Source organism: Castanea sativa, chromosome 11 (assembly GCF_040712315.1).
Source record: "Castanea sativa cultivar Marrone di Chiusa Pesio chromosome 11, ASM4071231v1".
Lineage (NCBI taxonomy): Eukaryota > Viridiplantae > Streptophyta > Magnoliopsida > Fagales > Fagaceae > Castanea > Castanea sativa.
The window spans coordinates 53956786-53982051 of NC_134023.1; the positions used below are offsets into that span (position 1 = coordinate 53956786).

General features: G+C 38.6%; 1 protein-coding gene across 2 annotated transcripts; it reads left to right on the top strand.

The window, feature by feature from the left end:
* Positions 1-99: 99 nt before the first annotated feature.
* On the top strand, positions 100-23401 carry LOC142617114 (uncharacterized). Of its 2 annotated transcripts, XR_012840904.1 has the most exons (14): positions 100-581; positions 671-748; positions 6340-6497; positions 8215-8290; positions 15804-15871; positions 16377-16707; positions 17046-17165; positions 17284-17390; positions 17735-17788; positions 17884-17967; positions 19385-19548; positions 21838-21988; positions 22430-22683; positions 23081-23401. XR_012840904.1 is itself a non-coding variant. In XM_075789813.1 (13 exons), the coding sequence occupies exons 1-12, from the start codon at positions 236-238 to the stop codon at positions 21983-21985; spliced, it is 1734 nt and encodes a 577-aa protein (XP_075645928.1). In that variant the 5' UTR covers positions 100-235; the 3' UTR covers positions 21986-21988; positions 22430-23401. The 2 variants fall into 2 exon arrangements, 1 of the variants encoding a protein (XP_075645928.1); XM_075789813.1 differs by having other exon boundaries at positions 22430-23401.
* Positions 23402-25266: the final 1865 nt, after the last annotated feature.

Consider the following 25266-nt stretch of genomic DNA (forward strand, 5'->3'; position numbering starts at 1 on the left):
TCAAATGTATCTTTCTTTAAAGAAAAAGAAAAAAAAGTGTGCGTTACCGTTGCACTCTCGCACCAAAGATTGACCCAAAAAAAATAACAAACCAATAAAACGAACCAAATAGACAGATCAGATCTCACCGAACGAAGAACACGAGGCCAAAGGCACAGAAAGAGAGAGAGAGGCGAATCAAACTGTATTCAGCTCAGTGCTTTTACCACACACCAAAACACGACGTCGCATTACAATGCTGCCACCTCGCTTTCCTTTCTTCGGCGGAAGCGGCGGAGGAGCTTCTTCCAATTCCACCACCGCCACCAACAACAACAACAACAACCGAAATTCACCGAAGACCGCCTCCGCCGCCGCCGAGTCCGAGTTCCGACAACGAGTCCCCACTCTCAAAATCCAACCGGACAAGGACGTGTACCGCCCCGGCGATCCTTTGATCGTCACAATCCAGATCTCCAACCCCAACACCGCCTCGTCGCTCTTGCTCGACCGAATCGGTTTCGAAATCAGAGCCGTCGAGAAGCTCGATTCTCAATGGTTCGCCACTCACAAACCCTTACCTGGATCCAAACAACGACGAGGTTTTGCTTTCTCTCTCTCTCTCTCTTCAATTTCTTCGTTTTTGTCATTTTCTCAAAGCTGAAATGCGAGTGTTGATTTTTCAAATTAGGTGAATTTGTGTTTGTGGAATGCGCGGTGCCTTCGATGGTTTCGAATCAGATTGTTTCCGCCGGCGCCACTAAATCATGTATGTGTTTTGTGCTGTTTCTCTCGCGATTTTGAATTCATGAACTCAAAGCTAAAGGCTTGGATCACTTATAGTGTTTTTAGTTTTACTATAACAACAGCAACAACAACAACAACAACAACCACCAAGTCTTATTAGTCCGAAAATTTCAACATTTAGCTATGGATCCTCAATAGACTAATCAGAGTCGGTGGCATGTATTGGTGATTATTTAGAATGTAGCAAAATTTCACCTTTTCCTAATAGGAAAGTTTTTTTTTTGGAAGAACATTTTTAAAGAGGGAAAAAAATTGTTAAAAGAATGAATAGCACCGAGTTCCATCGATGAACATTTGTATGTGTTATATGCTGTTTTGCTTGCAATTTTGCATTTGGATTTTCAAATCGAGTAATGTGTTTTTTTTTTTTTTGTGTGGAAATTCAGTGATTTTATTTGTTTTTGTTGAATTCATGAACTTGTGATTTTGTATAACAAATTAGTTAATTTCACTGTGAAATACACTGAGGCTTAGATCACTGAGTGTTTTTAGGTTTACTATAACATCAACTGCAATAACAACCTGGTCTTAGTCCAAAAATTTCGGGGTTGGCTATAGATTCTCAATAGACTAATCAAGGTTTGGCACATGTATTGCTTTTAATGCCTGCTATTTTTTTTTATAGGTGATTATTTAGAAATGTAGCAAATTTTTCCCCTTTTCTTAAAAGGAAAGAGGATTTTTTTTTTTTTAATTTCAAAAAAATTATTAAAGAGAGGAAAAAACTATTAAAGAATTACAATTGAAAGGTACTGTAACATTTGAACATTGTTTTCTGATATGTTAGTTTTGCAGCTATTTTAGCTGTTAGTTTCTTTCTTTGTTGCTATAGAAGTAGGTATCAGTTTGGTTAGAAAATTCTTCTTTTTCATTTTCACAAGGCTGAAATGTGAGTGTTTTTGTGTTGATTTTTTATTAGGTGAATTTGTGTTTGTGGAATGTGTGGTGCCTTCGATGTGTTGTGTGCTGTTTTGTTTGGGATTTTTTGAAATTTGAATTCATGAACTTCTCTTTTGTCTAACAAATTTATTTACTTCACTGTGAAATACACTAAGGCTTGGATCACTGAGGGGGTGTTTGGTTTAGGATTTTTCATCACTCAATTCTCACTTTTCATCACTCAATTCTCAAATTTCATGGGCCCCACCTTAAGGATGTTGGTTCAATTTTTTTATCTCAATTCGCATGACTCATTGCTCAAAAAAGTGAGTTAGAGTCATGAAAACTGAAAACAACTTTTAAGAGTTTTCAAAAACTGAAAAATGAGTTATGAAATATGGGATATGAAATATGGGTTATGGGTGATGAATTATGAGTGATAGGTTAAACAAACAAGCCCTGAGTGTTTTTAGTTATACTGTAACAACAGCAACCAAGTCTTATAGTCCAAAAATTTATGGGTTGGCTATGGATTTCTTTTTTTTGATAAGTAATCAGAAAGTTTTTATAAATAAAAGAAAGTAAGTCATACAAGAAGTTCATGATGATGAACAACAAGAGAAAAGCTACTAGAGAGATAAGCTAAGAGACGACATAAACAAAGAGAGAGAAGAACAATTAGAAAACCCCCAACAACGAGACCACTCTAAGAGACTACGCTGGCATAAAAGATTTAGCTCAATCAAGGTCTTCTCTTTGTCCTCAAAGGAACGGCGATTCCGCTCCAACCACACAATCCACATTAAGCACCCTGGAACCAAGTTCCATATGTCCGACTTATCCTTTCCATGCCACTGATACCAACAACAGATCAAATCCGCCACCGATCCTGGCATAACCCAAGGAATCCCAAAGGCCTGAAGCATACAAGACCATAGGGCGTGTGTAACAGGACAATGCAGGAGAAGGTGGTTAACCAACTCCCCATCCTTGCAACACAAACAACACCTATTAACCAAAGTCCGACCCTTAAGCATAAGGTTATCCAAGGTGAGAATCCGGCCACTACGAGCGCGACCACGTAAAGAACGCCACCCGCTTAGGGATCTTAGGTTTCCAAACCCCCTTCCAAGGAAGCCAAGAATTCGAAATACCCCGGATCGCGAGGTAATAAGACCGAGCATCAAACATACCATCCCCTTTAAGCCTCCAAGAAGGGTATCTCTCCTACTACCCCGAGGAATACGAGCTTGGATGAGCCGAGAAGAGAATACGAAGCCGCCAACTCCCAATCCTCAAAAGCTCTATAAAACGTTAAATTCCACACTCTAACCGCACTTTCCGGAATCCACAAAACCTCTGAGATACAGGCATCCTTGACCGCTGAACACTCATAAAGCTCAGGATAGAGAACTTTTAGAGTAGCGTCACCAATCCACCTGTCATGCCAAAATCGGATACGAGTACCTTCCCCCACTACAAATGAAAGATGCTTAGAAAAGTTCTCCCAACCTTCGTTAATGCTTCTCCAAAGGCCGCACCCATGAGACCTCCTGCAAGCCCTAGACCTCCACCCCCCTTGACCCTCGCCATATTTAGAAGAAATAACACGACGCCACAGGTGGGTATCTTCGAGGCCATATCTCCACAACCACTTCCCTAATAAAGCCTGATTAAATGACACCACCTTTCTTAACCCCAATCCGCCCATCTCGAGGGGAAGACACACCTTATCCCATGCCACCAAAGGATATTTGAAACCCCCCTCCGAAGACCCCCAAAGGAACTTCCTCTGAATATTTTCCAATCTAGCCGCCACTGCTTTAGGAATAGTAAAGAGAGATAGAAAGTAAGTTGGGAGACATGAGAGAGTACTCTTAATTAACATGAGCCTCCCACCCTTAGATAAATAGAGACGCTTCCACCCAGAGAGCCTCTTCTCCATCTTTTCCAAAATAGGATTCCAGATCAAGGGGGACTTAAAAGAAGAACCCAACGGCATCCCCAAATACTTCATAGGCAATTTGCCTACTCTACATTGAAGCACATTAGCCAAAGCATCAATATTATTCACCTCCCACGGGGCAATCTCGCTTTTCCCCACATTGACCTTCAAACCCGTAAACGCCCGAAAACAAGACAATACCACCAATTGACGTAGTCGCTCCCTGTGAGGCCTCACAAAATAAAATGGTGTCATCCGCAAATAATGATGGGAAATACTACCCCAGAGAGTTCACAGCTCCCTAATTCGGAAACCCCGAATAAGGTTACACTCCTCCGTGTCTTCTACAAAAGCCTACTTAGAACCTCCATTATCACAAGAAATAATAACGGAGACAGGATCCCCTTGTCTCAACCCACGAGAGCTACCAAAAACCCTCGGGGAACCGTTAACAAGGATAGAGAAACGAATAGACGTAACGCAAGCTTTAATCCACCTCCTCCATTTCTCCCCAAAACCCATCCGGCCCAACAAATAAAACAGAGTGGCTTCCCAAGCTCACGTGATCATAAGCTTTCTCAATATCCAAACTTTGCAAACCACTCCCGAAATTCTGCTCTTCAACCTGCTATCCAAACATTCATTTGCAATAAGCACTGAATCCAGAATCTGCCTTCCGCCAACAAACGAATTCTAAGTCTCAGAGATGAGATTATCCAAAACCCTCCTCATCCTATTCGCCAAAGACCTTAGACAACAGCTTATAAACACTACCCACCAAACTAATGGGGCGGAAATCTGTAATGCTAACGGCTCTACACTTCTTAGGGATTAAAGTGAGGAACGAAGCATTCAAAGACCGTTCAAACGTAGAATGCCGATGGAAATCTTCAAAAAAATCCATTACATCCCTTTCCACGACACTCCAACAAATCTGAAAAAAGGCCATGGTGAAACCATCAGGACCAGGGGCTTTATCCCCCTCCATCTCCTTTAGAACTTGGAAGACTTCCTCCTTTGTAAACTCCTTCTCTAAGGACACCCGATCCTCCTCTTCAATACGGGCAAACTCTAACCCATCCATAGAAGGACGCCCCACCTCAGTTTCCTTATACAACTCTTGGTAAAAGAGGACAATTTGAGAGCGAACATCATGCTCCTCCTCAAAAAGGATACCGTTCACCTCCATCCTTTTAATTTGATTAGCATTTCTGTGGGAGTTTGCTAATCTATGAAAAAACCGAGTATTATTATCTCTCTCTTTCACGAATAAGGCTCTCGACTTTTGCCTCCAGGAAGTCTCCTCAAGAGTAGCCAAGTGCTCTATGTCTCCTTTGAGTTGGAGACGCCGAGTCTGATCCTCACTTGAAAGACCCACTAGCTCCTCTCTCAAATCTAACCCCATCAACTCAGTCAGCATGTTCTTCTTTCTAAAAGCCAAATCACCAAACTCCTCCCTGTTCCACTTTTTTAAGTCTGCTTTTAGAGCCTTCAACTTTTGAGCCAAGATGAAACTTGGAGAGCCCTCAAAACTGTAGCTATCCCACCACTGCTTAACTCTATCAACAAAGCCCTCATCCTTTAACCACATGTTCTCAAATTTAAATGCACTTCGACCACGCCGAACAACACCAGCTTCCACCAGCTTCCCCGTGTTCTTTCAGATGGCTATGGATCTCAATAGACTAATCAGAGTCGGTCACCTATTTTGCTTTTAAGGAGTGGTTTTATAGATGATTATTTAGAAATGTAGCAAAATTTACCCTTTTCTCAATAGGAAAGAGGGGTTTTTTTTTTTTTTTTTTTCAAAAGAACATTTTTAAAAGAGAAAGGTACAGTAACATTGGAACATTGATTTCTGATATGTTTGTTATGCAGATATTTTATCTGTTAGTCTCTTTGTTTGTTGCTATAGAAGTAGAATCAATTTAGGTGATGTTATAGAGGAAATGCTATGTTCACAACATTTTCACAACAAATTTTAAGTGGTAGGTTGTTATTGGCTGTTACAGGTGAGCAAAAAATAAAAGTTGTGGATTCAAAATTAGAACCAATAACAACTTACCACCTAAGATTTATTGTAAAAGTGTTGTGAAAATGTTGTGGACGTAGTAGCACTTCTCAATGTTATATGCTATGTCGGCTTATATTGCTTTATTTTATTTACTGCTATGTCAGCTTTTTATCTCTCTTTTGGTTGAATCAGATATTCATTCATTTGAATCTCTCTTTAAACATTGCTATGTCACTTGTGTAGCTAGTTGGTTTATAGAGAAGGGAAATAATGTGTCAATGCAAAAGAAGCAACCGCAGAGATTTATTTAAGAAAGGAAAAGGAAAGGATTTGGGAGAGGGGGGGGGGGGGTTATGGAAGCTGCTTTGATAACACCATCCAAGTAGAATATAGGGTATAGAAGAAGAGTTAATCCTTTAACCCAAAATGGAGGTCGATGCTTTATGTATGATGATAATCTTGGGTATTATATGACCACACGGAGTTCCAAAATCAAAACTCTTTGGCTGAGTCTATATGAATCCAAGCTTGTAATGATTTGGTTGATTTTCATAAAAAGTTGCAGTGTGTTGTTTTGATGGTCAGTTTCGAGTGTTGTGAATTAACTATATGGTGTCAATATTGTTATGTCAACCTCTGTCTAAAGTAAGTTTCCTATGCTAGCATTTTGATTCAAGCAAATTGATTCTGTCAAACATTTCAATGCTACCTGCAGATGTGGTGCGAACTGTGCTGCCAGACATTATACCACCATCTTACAAGGGGGCTACCATTCGCTACTTTTATTATGTTAAAAGTACTTTGTCTGGACAATGGCTGATACTGGAAAATGGTCACTCTCATAGAGAGTCAGTACAAAGTTTTACTGAACTGGTTGGTCTCCTTTAACTTGCTTTAAAGTTTGTTGAAATGATTTTGCTTGCTTTTTTTGTTTTTTAATTTTAATTTTATAAAATTTATAAAAAAAAACACTGGTAGCCACTAAAATTTATATTGCTTGACCTTTTCTATGGATAGCATCTTGTGATGGTTTTTATATTCATATATTGTCTGATACAACTTTGAAGCATGCCCCTTAACTGCAACACTGCACAATGCATTAGCTGGGGTTTCATGCCCAAGATGACATCATTGTACAATATTTGTAATCACTAACGCTTATTTTGCTTGAAATTTTCTTCATATGGATAGTGTGATGGTTGTTATATTCATATGATGTCTGATACAATTGTACAGCACATGGTACATATAGTTGAATAAATGCCATGCCAGCTAAGTGGTATTCTTTTGCTAGATCATTATCTGATTTTTTGTTTGATATATATTCATTCACATTTATTAGAGGATATGGATCTTGAAATCATGACCTTACCCTTCATCCCATTATTATAGGAGAAGTGCCAATTGAGCCATAACCCATTGGCAACCATAGAGAAATGTCTTTGATAACCAAATCAGGATATGCTGGCTATTGCATAAGCAACATGAACAGTAGTGCATCATGAGTGATAATAAATGAAGTGACAACTCTAGTTAAGGTGCCATAAGTCCATAACATATCTCGCGTGATATATTAACTCCTCTAACCTGGAACCACAAGTATCAGTGTCCAAAGTTGTTCCAACACCTCTGAATACTTGCAACATTTCAACAAGCTTCTGAAATATTAAGTAAGCATCTAGAACTTCCTAACCCTTATTATATTTACTTGTGTAATTTACCAATAAAAAAAATGACTTTTCTCTATGGTTCTTCCATCAGATGCAGATGTAACGTTAGCAGTATGGTGTTTGTTATACCTATCCAAAAAAAAGAATAGCATTTGTTATGTCCAGACATTAGCAAACATGTGTAGTCACATGCTCACAAAGACACACATTGAGGCATACATACATGTGTATATATGTGTTTGGTGGTGGGAATATTGGAGAAAACCTCAAAGTCCTTGCTTACATGTCAGCCTTTTTAAAATTTTATTTTATTTTTATAAGTAACGTAAAATTTTTATTAAAAAAACCAAGTACACTGGAAGTGTATTACAGTGGCACAAATCAAGAACTCAAATTACAACGATCGACAAGATTGAGGAGAGAAAAACAAGAATAGGAAGACAAAACTAAGCTCCACTCAAGGAGAACGGAAAAAGAAAAACTTAATGTCAAAAATAGACCGTTCACAATTCTCAAAGTATCTAGTATTCCACTCCCACCATAAGCACCACAACAAACAATGCGGCACAAACCTCCATAAACCTATATTTCGATGTCTATCAAACTTCCCCTGCCAAGAAGCTAACAACTCACTATCTTTATACGGCATAACCCAATGTATACCAAACAAATAAAATACCATAGGCCATAACTCATATGCTATAGGACAATGATAAAGAAGATGATCCACCGATGCCCCACAGGTTTTACACATAAAGCACCACTCTAACACTGCAATATGCCCCTTCCAAGATCTTACCTAAGGCAGCAGTCCAAGAAAAGAATGCTACTCTAGGAGGAACCTTTGATTGCCGCACTATTCAGTAGATTGATTTGATATGATGAGTTAGATTTCAATTGTTGAATTTTAATCAATACAGGAAGATCGTGTTCCGTTACAAGTATGGGTCACTCAAAAAACCAGTGGCTTGCTAATGGAAGAAGGTCAAAGTGGTGGTGAGTTTTCCTTTATGTTTCATTTACTAGTTTTCCTTTATGTTTCATTTACTCCAAAACCTATGTCACTACTTCTTTCTCAGAACTGGATTCATTTGATTAATTGATTCAAAACATGGCTTGAATATTATTGAGTCAACCTGTGGGTTCCCATTTGAAATTTTCTGTCTCTCACAAATTTGAGTGTCCTTAATATGTTTAAACCACATAGGGTTGATTATTATGTACAAAATGGTGTATTCAAACCTTATTAAGCAGAGGAGAAAAAAGTGGAATGTTGAATCAATTTTTGTTTTTACGTAAATCAGTGGGAGTGATATTCAGTAAGTTTTTGTTATCTTTATTCTTATAAAAAAAGTTCTTGTTATCTTTATCCCTCTCCAGTTTGTGTTTTACTTGAAGTGGAGTTCTAGTTTGCTCTCACTTTTAATGAGGGAAGTTCTTCACTTATCTTTCTCTAGCTGGGTATCCATATATTTGCAATTTGCAATTGCCTATTGATTGAGTGGTTGTATAGGAAACAGTACCGGCAATGATGCTCATTGGAGCATTTTCATGCATCTTATGAGTATACAATTCATTTACCAAGGGCCTTTTTGGTTGTCCTATAGAATTGGATTTCCCCGTTTCCCTTATTGAATGTGGCCTTTGAGAGAAGTTGGATTCATCACCATAGTAAATGAAATACAATCAGAAAATCATGTGATTTCCTATTTCTGTTGTTTCAAATATTTTATGATATCTATCATTCTTTGGACGTCACAGGTTGAAACTCTCTCAAAAAAAAAAAAAATTTGTGGTTATAGATTTCTTTCCTGTACCTATTAAAAAAGAAGAAGAAGATATCTATCATTCTTGAACTGCATCATTCGTAGTGATGGATTTATGCATTATGTGGTATGCAAATATGAATGCCTGATTCACATGCTAGAAAGATTACTCATGCATGTGAACTTTTAAACAGGGTTTTAGTTCCCATAGTACCAGCGTTTACAGGGATCAATGAGTATATTTGTAACTCAGCCATGTAGCTTCACCTTTAGTTGGTACTCGTCCATGAATGTCCTACTTTTAAGTGTATCAATAAAATAGATTTATAGCAATGAGATAATGGGAACAACAGTACTGGAAATCAAGTTTTAGTATCTCTTTTGACATGTCATGGGGGGTTCCACGTTTTTCTTCATTGAATCCAAAACTTTTGAGTTTTCCGTTGAGGAGGGGGGTTCTTTTTTCTCTTTACGGATTTTTGAGAGAGGTCATTCTTCAATGCGCTCTGTTTTTCTGGGGAAGGAAAGTGCAAACCTTTTCTTGCTCCACTTGGAGGATTTACTTTCAAAGAAATCACCTGATCAATATGCAAGAACGTTTAGAGAGGGTAACATGGTGTTCATCCTTCAACTGGGGTCAAACGCACATGGTAAGTTTTTAATGGTATCTGAAATTCTGCATGGTCGACGGAAAGGTACTATTGTGATACCTGAAGGAAGGGTGGGATGTGGCTGGCACTATTTTAGCATAAACGCTTGAGGAAGATTTTGAAACCAGCCTCACTCTTCGGACAGGGGATCTTCGCGAGAGAAATCAGGGTGCTATAGCGGTGGAGGCAGCGGTGGTGGGTGACAGCCATCATCTCCAAGGCGGTGCGAAAAAAATAGGGAAACCAAACACGGAGTTCCCAATACGGATGTCTCGTCTTCCTATGCGTCGGTGGTGGTGGGGCATCGGAAAAATACCAGCGAGAGGGGTTGAAGGGAAGAAGAAATCTGCCTTGGGAGGGGTGAAGATTTTGTCGGAAGAGCGATCGCAATTTCAGCAAGAAAAGGGTCCTAGGGACGGAGGGAGCGAGGTTGGAGAGAAGCTTGTGTCGGATCCAAGTTGCGCTTACCGTGTTTCATGCAAGGCAAGTACCCTTGGTCGAAAGGAGCTTCTCGGGGCGAAGGACATGTCTAAGGAAAGGAAAGCTGGCGATGGGATGAAATCAGAAATTTCCTTGGACCTCTTTATGCGCTTGGAACGTGGGCTTGATGGGAAATGGGCTATTGTGTGGTACGAGGTAAATGAAGTGGGCCCAACTTTAAAACCCTCGAAGCCCACTACTCTTAATTTATTCCCTCCGGCCCATCGTTCCGGCCAAGCCCGAGAAGAGAATGGAGGCCACGCCAAACCCCGAGTAAAGTTAAACTCGGCCTTGCCCGCAGCTCTAATCTTGAAGCCCACGCTGCGGGAGCCGAGTTCGAGTGCCGATGGAGGTCCGGGGAGTGGGACAAGTGGGCTCGAGCTCTTGGGATGAAGAGGTGAGGTCGGTGTACGCTCGCGGTGATGACCCGGTGACGGAATCGATGGAGATGCTTCTTGCGGCGCCGATAAAGATAGTATCGACGCCGGCAAGGCTCGAATGGAGTTTTCGAGCCCCGACACCGAGATGCATCATCGGCTTGGGTGTTGGGACTTGGGTGACACGGGATTTTGATGGTTGGCTCGGATTTGGCAAGGAAGGGGCCGGGGATGTATAACGGATTGGTTCCTAGTTTAGACTTGGGTAAAGTATTGGAGGTTGAGTTCGGGGAAGGAGATGCTCGGGCGAGGAAGTGGTGGATTCGGTTGGGGCTACTCGGTCGAATGCGGGTTTCTTCCTCGGGAGTCCGGTGGGGTGGTGGACGGTGGTTGTGGCGGTGGAGAGAATGAGAATTGTGTGTTGGAATGTGAACCTCTGTCTCATTGGGTTCCTAACGATCTCAATGTGGGTTCATTGACTGCGGATTATGCCAGAGGGAACACGGATGACGAGGCTGGTCCCCCTCGGATTGGGTATCCAAGTTGATGAGAAAATTACGTAAAATGGTGGGCTTTCCTATTGTGAGACATGAAGCTCAATGTTTGGCCCTTTTTCGTATCCTGGAACGGGAGTGTCTCAAGGTGAAGGACGAAGAGGTGTCTAAGAGACCCGCTATTTCGGGGACACGAGGCCTCGGGGAGCTTAAGGGGCTGATTTCTTATGTCAATTATGAGGGTGCCTTTGCTTAGGAGTAAGTGCGAGAGATGCTTTGACGGACTCGGGGGCACTAGTAGTTTTAAATGACACTACGTCTTCTTTCTTGGAACGTAAGGGGCTTAATAATCCGGAAGAGAGAGGTGTGTAAGAACCTTCTAAAAGAGTGGAAGTGCGATTTTGTGTGTATTCAAGAAACGAAAGTATCGTCTATTGATGGGGCATTTGTTCGGAGTTTATGGGGTAGTCCGTACAACGATTGGGGGCATTTTGGATCTTGTGCGGTCTTCGGTGGGGTCTTCTTGATGTGGGATAAGAGGGTTGTTGAGAAGTTGGATGTTATAGTGGGTCGGTTTTACGTAGGTGTATTATTGAGAGGTGTGGTGGATGATTTTGTTTGGGCTTGTACGGGTGTGTATGGCCCTAATGACAATGGTCAACGGCCTAATTTGTGGGGGAGTTGTCTCGGGTGCGAGCCGGGTGGCCCATGGCATGGTGTCTTGTAGGTGATTTTAATATTATCGATACCCAGTGAGAGACTTGGTTGTGAGACTTTCCAATACGCTATGCTCGCATTTTCTGATTTCATAGAGAATAATTCTTTAGTTGATTTACCTTTAGAGGGGGCTTCCTTCACTTGGTTTAGAGATTCCGGTCTTCCCTCTATGTCAAGAATTGACGGGGCTTTGGTTTCTCTTGATTGGGAGGAGCATTTTGAGAATGTATCCCAACGGAATTGCTTCCTCGAGTTCTTTCGACCACTTTGCCCACTTTTGTTAGAAGGTTTGGTGTTGTTCGGCGTGGTCGCGAGTGCCTTTAAATTTGAGAACATGTGGTTAAAGGATGAGGGTTTTGTGGATAGAGTTAAGCAATGGTGGGATGGCTACGGTTTTGAGGGTTCTCCAAGTTTCACCTTGGCCCAAAAATTGAAGGCTGCAAAGCAGACCTAAAAAGTGGAACGGGGAGGAATTTGGTGATTTGGCTTTTAGAAAGAAGAATAAGCTAAGCGAGGTGATGGGGTTAGATGTGAGAGAGGAGCTAGTGGGTCTCTCAAATGAGGATCAGAGTCGGCGCATTCAACTCAAAGGAGACATAGAGCATATGGCTTATCATGAGTAGAAATCTTGGAGGCAAAAGTCTAGAGCCTTATTTGTTAAAGATGGAGATAATAATACTCGGTTTTTTCATAGATTAGCAAACTCCCATAGAAATGCTAATCAGATTAAAAGGTTGGAGGTGAATGGTATTCTTTATGAGGATGAGCACGATGTACGCTCTCAAATAGTCCATTTTTACCAAGAGTTGTATAAGAGCGAGGTGGGGCGTCCTTCTATGGATGGGTTAGAGTTTGCTAGTATTGAAGAGGATGATCGGGTGTTATTAGAGAAGGAGTTTTCGAAGGAGGAAGTCTTTCGGGTTTTAAAGGAGATGGAGGGGATAAAGCCCACAGTGGGATGGCTTCACCATGGCCTTTTTTCGAAATGTTGGAGTGTCGTGGAAAGGGATGTAATGGACTTTTTTTGAAGATTTCTATAGCCATTCTTCGTTTGAACGGTCTTTGAATGCTTCGTTTCTCACTTTAATTCCTAAGAAGTGTAGTGCGTTAATATTAAAGACTTTCGCCCCATTAGTTTGGTGGGTAGTGTTTACAAAAGTTTATCCAAGGTGTTGGCTAATAGGATGCGGAGGGTTTTGGATAATCTCATCTGCGAGACTCGAATTCGTTTGTTGGCGGAAGGCGGTCTGGATTCGGTGCTTGTTGCAAATGAATGCTTGGATAGTAGGTTGAAGAGCGAGTTCACAGTGTGGTTTGCAAAGGCTGGATATTGAGAAAGCTTATGATCATGTGAGCGGGAGGCCGTGTTTTATTTGTTAGGCCGGATGGGTTTTGGGGTGAAATGGAGGGGTGGATCAAGGCTTGCGTTTCGTACGTCCGTTTCTGCGTCCTAGTAAATGGGTCCCACGAAGGTTTTTTTGGTAGCTCCCGTGGGTTGAGACAAGGGGATCCCCTATCCCCGCTATTGTTTCTTTTGATAATGGAGGTATTAAGTAGACTTTTGAAGAAGTCGGAGGAGTGTAATCTTATTCGGGGATTTCGAGTGGGAGGTGTGAACTTTCTGGGGTGAGTATTTCTCATCTTTTATTTGCGGATGACACCATCATTTTTTGTGAGGCCTCAAGGGGAGCATTCTTTGTCTATTAGGATGGTGTTGTCTTGTTTTCGGGCGTTTACGGGTTTGAAGGTCAATGTTGGGAAAAGCGAGATTGTCCCCGTTGGAGAGGTGAATAATCTAGATGCTTTGGCTAATGTGCTTCGGTGTAGAGTAGAGCGGTTGCCTATGAAATATTTGGGGATGCCTTTGGGATCTTCTTTTAAGTCTCCCTTGATGCGGAATCTATTTTGGAAAAGATGGAGAAGAGACTCTCCGGGTGGAAGCGTCTCTATTTATCTAAGGGTGGTAGGCTCATGTTACTTAAGAGTACTCTCTCAAGTCTCCCGACATACTTTCTATCTCTCTTTACTATTCCTAAAGCGATGGCGACTAGATTGGAAAGTATTCAGAGGAATTTCCTTTGGGGGTCTTCTGAGGGGGGTTTTAAATATCCTTTGGTGGCTTGGGATAAGGTGTGTTTACCCGTTGAGATGGGTGGATTGGGGTTAAGAATGGGGGTGTCGTTTAATCAAGCTTTATTAGGGAAGTGGGACGTGGAGATATGGCCATGAAGATACCCACTTGTGGCGTCGGGTTATCTCTTCAAAATATGGCGAGGATCGAAAGGGGGTGGAGGACTAGAGGCTTGCGGGGAGGTCCCATGGGTGCGTCCTTTGGTGAAGCATTAACGAAGGATGGGAGGACTTTTCTAAGCATCTTTCTTTTGTAGTGGGGCAAGGAACTCGTATCCGTTTTTGGCATGATAGGTGGATTGGTGACGATACCCTAAAAGTTCTCTATCCTGAGATTTAAGTGTGTTCATCGGTCAAGGATGCTGTATCTGCGAGGTTTTGTGGATTCCGGAAGAGTGCGGTAGAGTTTGGAATTTAACGTTTTATAGAGAGTTTGAAGATTGGGAGTTGGCTGCTTCGTTTTCTCTTCTCCGGCTTATCCAATCCCGCATTCCTCAGGGGAGTAGGAGAGATACCCTTTACTGGTGGCTTAAAGGGGATGGTATGTTTGACACTCGGTCTTACTACCTCGCGATCCGAGGTGCTTCGAATTCTTGGCTTCCTTGGAAGGGGGTTTGGAAACCGAAGATCCCCAAGCGCGTGGCTTTCTTTACGTAGTCTGCTTTGCTCATGGTCGGATCCTCACCTTGGACAACCTTATGCTTAAGGGTCGGCCCTTGGTTAATAGGTGTTGCTTGTCTTGCAAGGATGGGGAGTCGGTTAACCATCTTCTTTTGCATTGTCCTGTTACCCATTCTCTTTGGTCTTGTATGCTTGGACCTTTGGGATTCTTTGGGTTATGCCGGGGGTCGGTGGCGGAGTTGATTCCTTGTTGGCATCAGTGGCATGGAAAGGATAAGTCGGACATATGGAATTTGGTTCCAGGGTGCTTAATGTGGATTGTGTGGTTGGAACGAAATCGTCGTTCCTTTGAAGACAAAGAGAAGTCCTTGGTTGAGTTGAATCTTTTGTGCCAGCGTAGTCTCTTAGAGTGGTCTCGTTGTTGGGGACTTTCTAATTGCTCGTCTCTCGCTGAGTTTTTGCCCTCCCTTAACTTTTATTCCTAGTAGTTTTTTCTTATTGTTCATCATCATGAACTCCTTGTATGACGTTATTTCCTTAATTTATAAAAGCTTCCAGATTACTTATCAAAAAAAAAAATGTTCAGGCTATGGGTATCATAAACACCACTATTCCAACTTTTGCATGAGAGAGAGAGCTGAGTTAGCTTTCTGTTTGTGCCCTACTCAGATAATTTGTTCATAAAAAATACTTTTCTGTAATATTTTCAATAAGTAAATTTTATTTCTATAGTTTTTTTATAATTTGATAGTTGCAACAAGGGGAGGGGGGATTTGAACCTTGGATGTCTCTATTGGAAACACCTAGAAGTATTAGTTAAGCTACAAGGCTCTTGACAATTTTACTTCCGTAGTTGAAGTAAGGTTTGATGAGCAACTTTTGCCGTGTGTGAAGAATCTCCTTTTGTCTGTATGTCAAATAGTGCTGGCTGATTTTTTATGCTTTCATAGGTTGTTTGGATGAATGAAAAGGCATGACAGTGAACCTTTTTTAATATAATTTTTTATAGGAAGAAATATATCTGTTTCATAATTTTTTATATTACTTATATATGTAAAAAAGGCATCCCAGTAATGTGGATCGGTATTATCTTGTTATTTATTTCTAATATTTATCCCATGTCATGTTACAAGTTCTAAAATCAGCGAAAAAGCAGTTCAGCTTCTTAATACTAACAGATTTTGAGTATCATATAGCTCATTGTAAAATCTAATAGGTTTTCATATGCATCTAAAAGGAAAACCTGAAAAATGTCCTTTTGTCAATATTTTCAGGGATTGTTCCTTCTACAACCATCCAAATGGATATATTTTGGAAAGAGATGGATGGAGACTCTGATTGGGTAGGCTATTACTTTTCAAGCTGTGACACACACACACACACACACTATCACACTTAAAACTATACATGCATAGAGCCATTGTTTATTTTGTTCTTTCAAGCAATGCTTTCCACTAACATCTTCAAAATAATTAGGCCAAAATAGACATTTGTTCTCTAAAATTTGGGTCAGGTCATATTTTAGTCCCTAAATTTGAAATGTTCCTTTTTAGTCTTCAAAAAATTGTAAACATGCTAAGTCCTTCTGTAGCCTTGCCGTTATAATTCTTGCTTACATGACAAAATTTGACAAAGCCACATGGTGCTCTGTTATAAAGGCTAGGCTATGGAAGGACTAACTCTGTATGTTTACAATTTTTTATGGACTAAAAAGAACATTTCAAATTTCAGGGATTGAAATAGAACCTAACCCAAATTTGAGGGATCAATTGTATATTTTCACCTAATAAGTGATTTAGTCATTTGCTTGATCTTTTAGATTATAAAGTGGAATTACTTCCTTACAGGTTAGAGCTAATGACATATATGATGGAGTTGAGGAAGGCTATGAAAGCTCAAGGGATGAGATCTCATCTGTTTCTTCCTACAATCCCATGAAAGAAAATGTACACAAAACCTTTGGAAGTTCACTGTCCTTGCAATCATCTACAGCGAGGTCTTTAACTAAAGACATTCCAAATGTACACAAAACCTTTGGAAGTTCGCCATCCTTGCATTCATCTACAGCAAGGTATTTAACTAAAGACATTCCATATCTTGAAGGAGAACGTACAAGCATATCTTCAAATGCTGAACTTCCTCAGTTGTCTGCTGAGGTCTTATATGATTCTAGTTCTGGTGAGTTTTTTAAGCCATCTGAACAACTCACCCTATGCCCAAACCTTTTATGTATTTTTCAGTCCAGAAATAGTACTTATGAATGATTTCAGTGATAGTATTGAGTTATATGATCTTTTCTTTGCAATTTCTTCATCATGGCAGTGGGGTAATGAAAACAAAATCTTGTTTTTAAATTTTTCGCCAATGACCTTTTGGTCAATTGTCATTTCCTGATGTTTCCAACAGAGGCATCCAGGAGTCAATATCCCCTCCCACTTAAAATGTATTAAATAAAGGGAAAAAGAAATAGAAAAAGCAAATCAGCTTTTCTGAATATAGCTTATCTTTGCAAACAGATGTTTTATCTCCGCAGAAGGAAGCTGCCATTGTATCTCCAGGCCAGCAGCAGAGGGTTATAGATGATGATACAAGTGTATCCCCTTCACTGGCATCAGGAGCTGTTGAACCTGTAGCATGTAAATTATCTCACTTTCCTATTCAATTTATCTACGTACTTGTCATATCTGTTGGATCAAATGATTTCAGTGTGTTATAAGACATGGTAAACTAATTAGATGCAAGCATTTTCTGCAGCAGAAGGCTTTATTCGAGGAAGGTCATACAATATCAGGCTGGATGATCAAGTTCTGCTTAGATTTTCTCCAAAAAACTCTGACTCAACTTATTACTTCAGTGATATGGTAATTTTAGTTTGAGAAATGCTACAGACCTTCATGAAAGTCCATTCTTCGCACTGTGAGATTGCCAAGCAGCTGTGTGGGTCCTACCATAGGAATCTTTACCAGGGTGGGACCCAGATAGAGGTGTTGGCTTCATCCAACAGTGAAGATTGGACCTTCACCTGGCGAAGGTCTGTAGCAGTCCACTTTCAGTTTTATGCTATTAGCCTGTGCCTGTTTCGTATATTCTATGGGCTTTCTTCTTCTTTTTCTTCTTCTTCTTCTCCTCTTTTTTCTCTCTTATTAGTTTTCATTTTGTTTTTGCTCTTGGTTATCCCTTTTTCAACAACCTGTAATGGTAACAGATCGGTGGAACTCTTACTTTCTTTCATGAAGAAGGAGCTAGGAGATGCCTCGAGGTAATTTTGGTTCCATAAGCAACAGAAAGATCATCAAAAGTAAGTACCAATCTGTTTAGTGTTATTGATGCTTAATGTAAGCATTTGTATTCCAGGTTTCAATAACATTGGAGACTTTAGAGACTGTAAATCAGCGATTTATCCATCCTTCTCGGAGGAATTCCCCTACAATTACAAAGGTATTATTTTTTAAGGAAACTTATGAGTGACTTCTGCTTCTATCTCATATTCTACTTAGAACTTCATTTGGATAATATGAATTTTAGATAACACATATATTGTATTTTTCTTTTCTTTTTGACTCTTCCTTTGTATACTTCTGGTTTACTAGGGTTGTGCCCCTTTTTGTGCTTTTTCAATGAATTTATTACTTATATAAAAAATTATTTATAAATCAAGCTATCCCTTTTGAATTGACTTTTTGATGGATTAGGTGTTTGTACCTTTGTTGAAGACAGTTTACACTTAATTATATCCTTTGTCGAATCCCATTATGGAATGCTTGAATTCTGGTTTATTCTTTCTATTATTTGGTATATGTGAGATTTGTGCAGGATATTTCTCTTCTTATAGTATGTAGTTTGTTCATGAGATTTTTGCTTAGATAAGGATTTCATTATCAAATTTCGCCCTCTAAATCTCTGCCTAGAGCTTCAGGATGCGCGTGTTGCAGCTTTAGTTCATGCTATGTTTCTGATTAAATATGTGGAGCTGAGCTTTCTGACTAGTGAAGCTCAAGTTTGGCTGAGCCAAGTTTGAACAATCTTAGCTAAGCTTGGTTCATGCTTTAGCTACTCTTAACAACTCCTAAATGTGTAGAGCCAAGTGTGACCAGCCAATTATTCAGCTTGTCTCAGTTTTGATTGCAACCTTAAAATACTATATTCAGCCAAATCTTAAGTTTGATGCAACACTTTAAAGCTGTGTCAAAATTTTGTTTGTTATTAATAACGTCGTGTGTGTGTGTGTGTCTCTCTCTCTCTCTCTCTCTCTATATATATATATATATATAAATGATGATAAAGAGTTGGTTTCTGATGATTGTCACCAAGGGTTGGGGCTCTCACATGATGTGGAACTGGGCAAGGCTAACATGGATTTGAAGTTAGTGAAGTCTAATGTCAAAAATCAGGTTTTCTGTCAGGTCCTCATATTTGAGAGGTGCAGGCAATTTTTGCTCAGTGCCACAATCATAATATTTGCAAATACTGTAAAGATTTTGTGTTTTAAGAATTTTAGGAGTATTCTTCTCTCTCTCTCTCTCTCTCTCTCAGAAAGAGCACTTTGTCTGGTTGATCTTGGTGCTTTATAATTTTTTAATTGTAATCCATTATAGAATAGTTACCTATGCTATTCATTTGCTTCTGGTTCCCCCCCCCCCCCCCCCCCCTCTTTTTTTCACTGGTGTTGTTTCCAATCAAGCATGTCCACCTTTTGTTAGTTTATGTTGTAAACCATACACCTTACATTGCTCAAATACTTATCTTAAAAAGCTTACAGAAATAATTTGAAAGAGCTAGATAGTTATTACTTATTAGTTATTAGGCCTTTTATTTTTCGTTATGTCTCATGTTTGTTGGACCAATATCCTTGCAGGTTCAAAGTGATCATTATGAGGTTGTTGCAGATTTGGTGCAAACAAGCTTTCTTTTCTCCATTCCCATGGATGGGCCCATGTCCTTTTCCACTCCCCATGTATCCGTACAATGGTCACTTCGATTTGAATTTTTTACCACTCCAAAGAATGTAGATTGGACCAGGTATGACTTAACAGTATCACAATACTATTGCTTTTTCTTGTCCAAGTGATTTGTATGTTGTGAAGGTTTGCATGTTATGAGAACTATCCTTGAAGTACATGATGTGAAAAAGTTATATGGTCATGTCAGGGAAAGTTTTTATTTTTAATAAGTAACGCAAAAATTTATTAATAAAAAAGAGTCACCCTTGTACAACGGGGGTGTACTAGGGGATACAATCAATATCTCAAATTACAATGCTCATGCATGTCTAGCAAAGAACAGTGGAGATAATTAAAAGCTACATTCCAAACCAATAAAGTATGGAAAAAGAGAGATTTAGTCTCAGGAATAGACTGTTCACTCCCCTCAAAGCATCTTGCATTTCATTCCCACCAAAGGTACCACATTATGCAATGTGGTACTTTTCGGTGTCGACCAAAAGGCCCTGGCCATGCTGCTAACAAATCGAGTACCCTTTGCGGCGTAACCCATATAAGACAAAACAAACTCTACACCATTGTTTACAATTCGTACGCTATGGGACTGAAGAAGAAGATGATCCACCATTTCTCCATTGCCTTTACCCATAGCACCAATAAATATCAATAATGTCGGGGAAAGATTTTGGCAGTTTTCTTTGGCAACTAGTTCTTCATGTAGCAAAATGGCACATTCTGAAATTTGGGGGGCTACTCCTTTGTTTTTGATGTGGACTTTATGGAGAGAAGGAATATATGTAGTTTCAAAGGTATAGAATGTTTGATAAGTCAGCTGAAGTCTCAGTTCTTGGGAACCCTTTATTGAGTAGGAGCAAGCTGACAGACAGACCGTCTTCTGCTTTAGATCTTGTAGTTTTTTGGACAAATTGTACTTTAGATCTGTGGTGGCTCCAGAAATCTTGTTTAGGGGGTCATTAAGAAACTTAAATTAAAAAAAAAAAAAAAAAGTGAACTTAAATATATTAAGTTGTCAACAAAAAAAAAAGTTTTACAATTTCTTTTTACAAGTTTTCAAATTTCAAATTGTTACATGATAGTTCATTATGAATGTTTAATATGGACAAAATTTAGGTACAATACTTTAGGTAATGTTGTTTAGGTTCCCCATTTAAGATTGAGCCATGTGGCTACTTAACAAAAAAAGACACTTTCATCCTATGAGGAAAAATTCACATGGCAGAATTTTAAGAGGAGAACTTAATGAACAGCGCCTAACTATTGTACATAAGTCTTGCTCATTTAATATTTATTGCCAATGTGAGTAGCTATATAACCATTTTATTTTGTTAAATTTGTCTAACATTTTTTATTTTTATGCAGTTGTTATTATCTGTTTGTCATTGTTTTTATAAAAATATTTTAAACTAAACTCAAGTCATTGGCTCATTTATACATAAAATAATACACTATGTGTCTACTTAACCAATTAAATGCTTGAACAATCACTGACTATATAATTTTTTTTCTTGAATTTTTGTGACTTTATAACAAAAAGTTTTTATAACATGATAACAATATACACATATGTAACAAACCCTCTCTATTTCCTAATTATTAAATTATATAAAGTTATATTATATTTATATTATACATGTACACAAACATCCACACACATCATTATTCACACAAATAACATTATAACAAAAAGTAATGCGCACAGTCAATATTAGAAACACTCACATATAATATATATTTATAATAATTAAAGAGTGACACTTACAATTCACAAACACTTACTCTTACTCTTAGAGTCGGAAATACTTGTAATAAGAATGGATAAGATTTTAGTTAGGGTATGCAAAAATATTTTTAAATATAAATTAAAGTATTAAGCTAACAAAAAAAATTATATATATGTAAAAAAAAAAAAAATGAAGTCAGGGGGTTCAACCCCCTGAATAAAGTGTAGCACCGCCCCTGCTTTAGATGACTTTCATTGTAGCTCTTTTCTCTATTAGTGTGTCCCTTTGTATACTCCCCAGCTCCACCTCTCTGTTCTTATTTTATTAGTAAATTTTTTTTAGTTATATATATATAACTAGTTCTTTAATGAAGAAACGACATTAGATGATGTGGTATGCCATGCATCTAACTACGTTTTTCATTGACTTGTGCTCATAGGTATGACTTGAGGAGACAGGCTAAATCAATTTATTAGAAGTTGCGGTCTTGTTCAATGCTAGGGCTTTTGCTGTTATATTTTAGTTTATAACCATGCTTTGCAGTTAGAGATTTTAATTGTATCCAACTATATGCTATTTCATTAATTGTTGAGAATCCCAATAATTTCTGGATTTTCTGACTTCAGATATGAGCATCCGCTTTTGATAGGGGGAAGAGACAAAAGTGAGTGGGTTCTTCCAATTACTGTGCATGCTCCTCCACCTGGGACTTCTGGTGGTCACAACCGCAGTGAGAAACTCTTCTCTTTGGATCCATTGTGGGTGCATAATTGAAAGGTAACTTAAACTGTTGATTTAATTGAAGTACCTTTGTCATAAACTGAAACTTGTTAGTATATGTTGAGGATGGGTAAAAATTAAGTACAGTTGTTTAGGTGTAGCACATTAAGTACCCAATTTAGTTAAAACACAGTTGCATTGAATTTATTGTTCTTGGAAAAAATTACATTGTGCTTTATTGGTCAATGCAACTATTTGTTTGATTTTAATTTGGGGAACCTAATGTACTGCACTTAAGTTTTGTGCATTGAGGATTACTAAATTTACATATTGTGGATCTCTCTTTTCTTTTCAAGAACTATTGTTCTTATTTTGTTTCTGTCAAGCAAGTACTTAAGATTGTGGTTAGAGTATAGTAACATGAAAAGACAAGAATCTATAAAGAACTAGTTGTAATAATGCTAATTTGTCATGTATTATTGAATATTTTTTATACAGGATAAGGTTTCTTCATGACACGGGTAGACCTAACCAGCTGAAATACAAGTGTTTAAGCCAGATTAGCACCCATGAAGCTCAGAAGCTATTTTCTTTTTTTGGAGAAATGTCCATTGAAATGTATGATTGGCAAGTTCAAGCACATAAAGAAGATGATGAGAGTGGTCACATGGATGCTACACTTGATGTGTTGGCTCCCAATTCAGTTTATCATCGCATTACTAAGTGCTGCCTGCATGTCGTGCCCTATTGATGTATGTTCTTATTTTTTCCATTATTATTTTTACATTTAGAATCACTTTCAGCTGAAATAGTCATGTTTATACATTCTATAAGAGCGACAACATGCCTTAGGTGTTTCACATACATACATAAAGGTTCTGCTTGATGCTTCTAGTCTACAACTTGCATTCCATCAGGATAAAAACTGTAGAAAGAAAAGATAAAGTGAAGAAGGTTGAGTAGGCCATGTATGTGAAGCCTATGTTTTCCCATGCAAGCCTCAAGCATGTCAAATTCTTTGTCTTGCCTTTTCTCTCTATCTGGATGATCGTTTGCCCCTCTGCTCTTTGCATGTCTCTCTCTCCCCTTTTCTTGATGTCAAATTTCTCACTCTTATGTTGGGTTCTTACTCTTGTTTACTCGGAGCAGTTGTGTTTCCTTGGTGTTCTTGCTCTTCGTTGCTAAAAAAGCCTGTGCTTATAAGCAATGAGGGACATGGGAAAACCATTGACTATCCGCATCAGGTGAAGCTGTTTTCATTAAACTTGTCGAGACCAACTATACAGTAACTGGAAGGCTTCCTACATATTTGTTATTCAATTATTTATTTTTCACTTTCTTTAATCTTTAATGGAGTGGGACTTTGCCCTAGCAAAAAACAGAGTGAGACTTTGTTGTATATACATGATTGCTTTGCTGTTTCTTCTCTACATACAATTAAAAGTTTTGAAATTTCATTTTCTTTTTCCACCTTTGATCAGAAAAACATTAAGTGCAATCAATTAATTGTCTATAGCAATTTTTTGTATTATGATTGAAGTTTTGAATGTTTTACATGGTAAATAGCTCTGTAGGTTCAGCAATTATTGTGTGTGTGTGTGGATTGAGATAATTTCATCTTTGCTCCTGTCCTAGATAGCTTTGAGGTTTCCACCGATTGAGCTTGCTAATGCTCTTATTGAAAACAATGCTAAGAATATCCCCCTTTGATGGATTTCTATATATATATATAAAAGATTGAGTGAGGAAAAATTGAATTGGCTGAGGGGACGACTACAATACCTTGGTTGAATCAAACAATTTAAAGGGTTTGTAGGTTCATTCAGAAGAACTTTACGTAAGGTTAAAAGAATTGAAGATAAAATTAAGAAATTGAATTTCGGTTATTTTTGAAAACAAACCTTGGTCTCATAGCATTTATAAAATTAATGTGCATTCCTCTTACATGTCAAAATTGGCACAGAATTTTCTTACAGTTTTTGGATATAATAGTCCTGAAACAAATTTGAATCATTTAAAAAAAAAATAGAAACCCTACTAATTTAGAGCTTTTTTCGGCTATGGGTTGTGCACACGGAAACAATGAAAAATTTACAGTTGTGCAAGTAGGTGCACCTGTTTCTGCTCTCTCAAACAAGTAAAGTCAAAGCCATGTGTGGCACTCGAAAAATTCTGGTGCCACAACAAAATGCACAATTCTAGCCACAACTTGCCACATGGCAAGTTATGTGGTTGGTGGAGGGGCGATGATGGGTCCATGTGAGAACACCCCTCCACCAACCACAACTTACCACATGGGTAAGTTATAGCCAAAGTTGTGTATTTTGGTATGGTCCAAGAATTACTCGTAGCACTCACATCATTAAGACGTTTAACTCTCTTCTGTAACAAGTCTATTTAATTATATCTTATATTTTTTTCTTAACTACCTATTTCAACATCTTCATGGACAAATACCACTGGGTTTCGTTTCGTAGCTATTTAATTGACCCTAATAAATCATTGCCAGTTTTTATTTTTATTTTAAATATTTTATCTTACGTAATGAACTGATAACTAATTAGTTATGTCAAGGTTTGCTTCTCTTTGACTTGTATGCTAAATTATCAAACCAGTTTGTGCCACTCACACATCAAGCAACTATTTTATACTTATACTTGAGGAAAGAGCATCAGCAGCACGCTAGAGTAGGCACTAGGCACAATTGTGACAAATTAAACAAAATATTTCTGATAGTGGGTGGATGATTACCCCCCAAAACCAAAATAAGAAAGTTGCCAAAGCGCGTTTGGTTGGTGTTTTTGTTTCACTTTTGACTTTTGAGCTTGTGCATGTGTTGTGTTTTGATCTTCTTGTTCCTTTTTTTTTTTTTTGGTTGGTTGTAGTGTTTATCAGGTATAGGTCTGGCCATTCTAGCATAGGATCGGGTTCACTTTTCATTGTAGCAATTCGGTTATGTTTACCCCCCAACAAAATTTGGTTCTACTCAAAAATTAAGGGGAAAAAAAGAGCAATAATATTCTCATAGAACTATTTAAAAAAATTCAGATGAGGACAGACATTTTTATTTGCTCACTTCGGCCAATTTCAATTCATTTCGGTCTGATTCATTTCAGTCCATTTTGATTTATTCGGTCCAATTTGATACAATTCAGTCCACTTCAAAGAAAGTCAAAACGTTTTGCATTTGAATTTTGGACTCCTCATTCACCCAACAACACAATTAGCTAACGTTTCTTGACTTGCCTAGTTTTTTTTTTTTTTTTGAAAAGCTTGACTTGCCTAGTTGACTTGTATATATATTTGGATACTAATTAATTACATAATATCCCTAG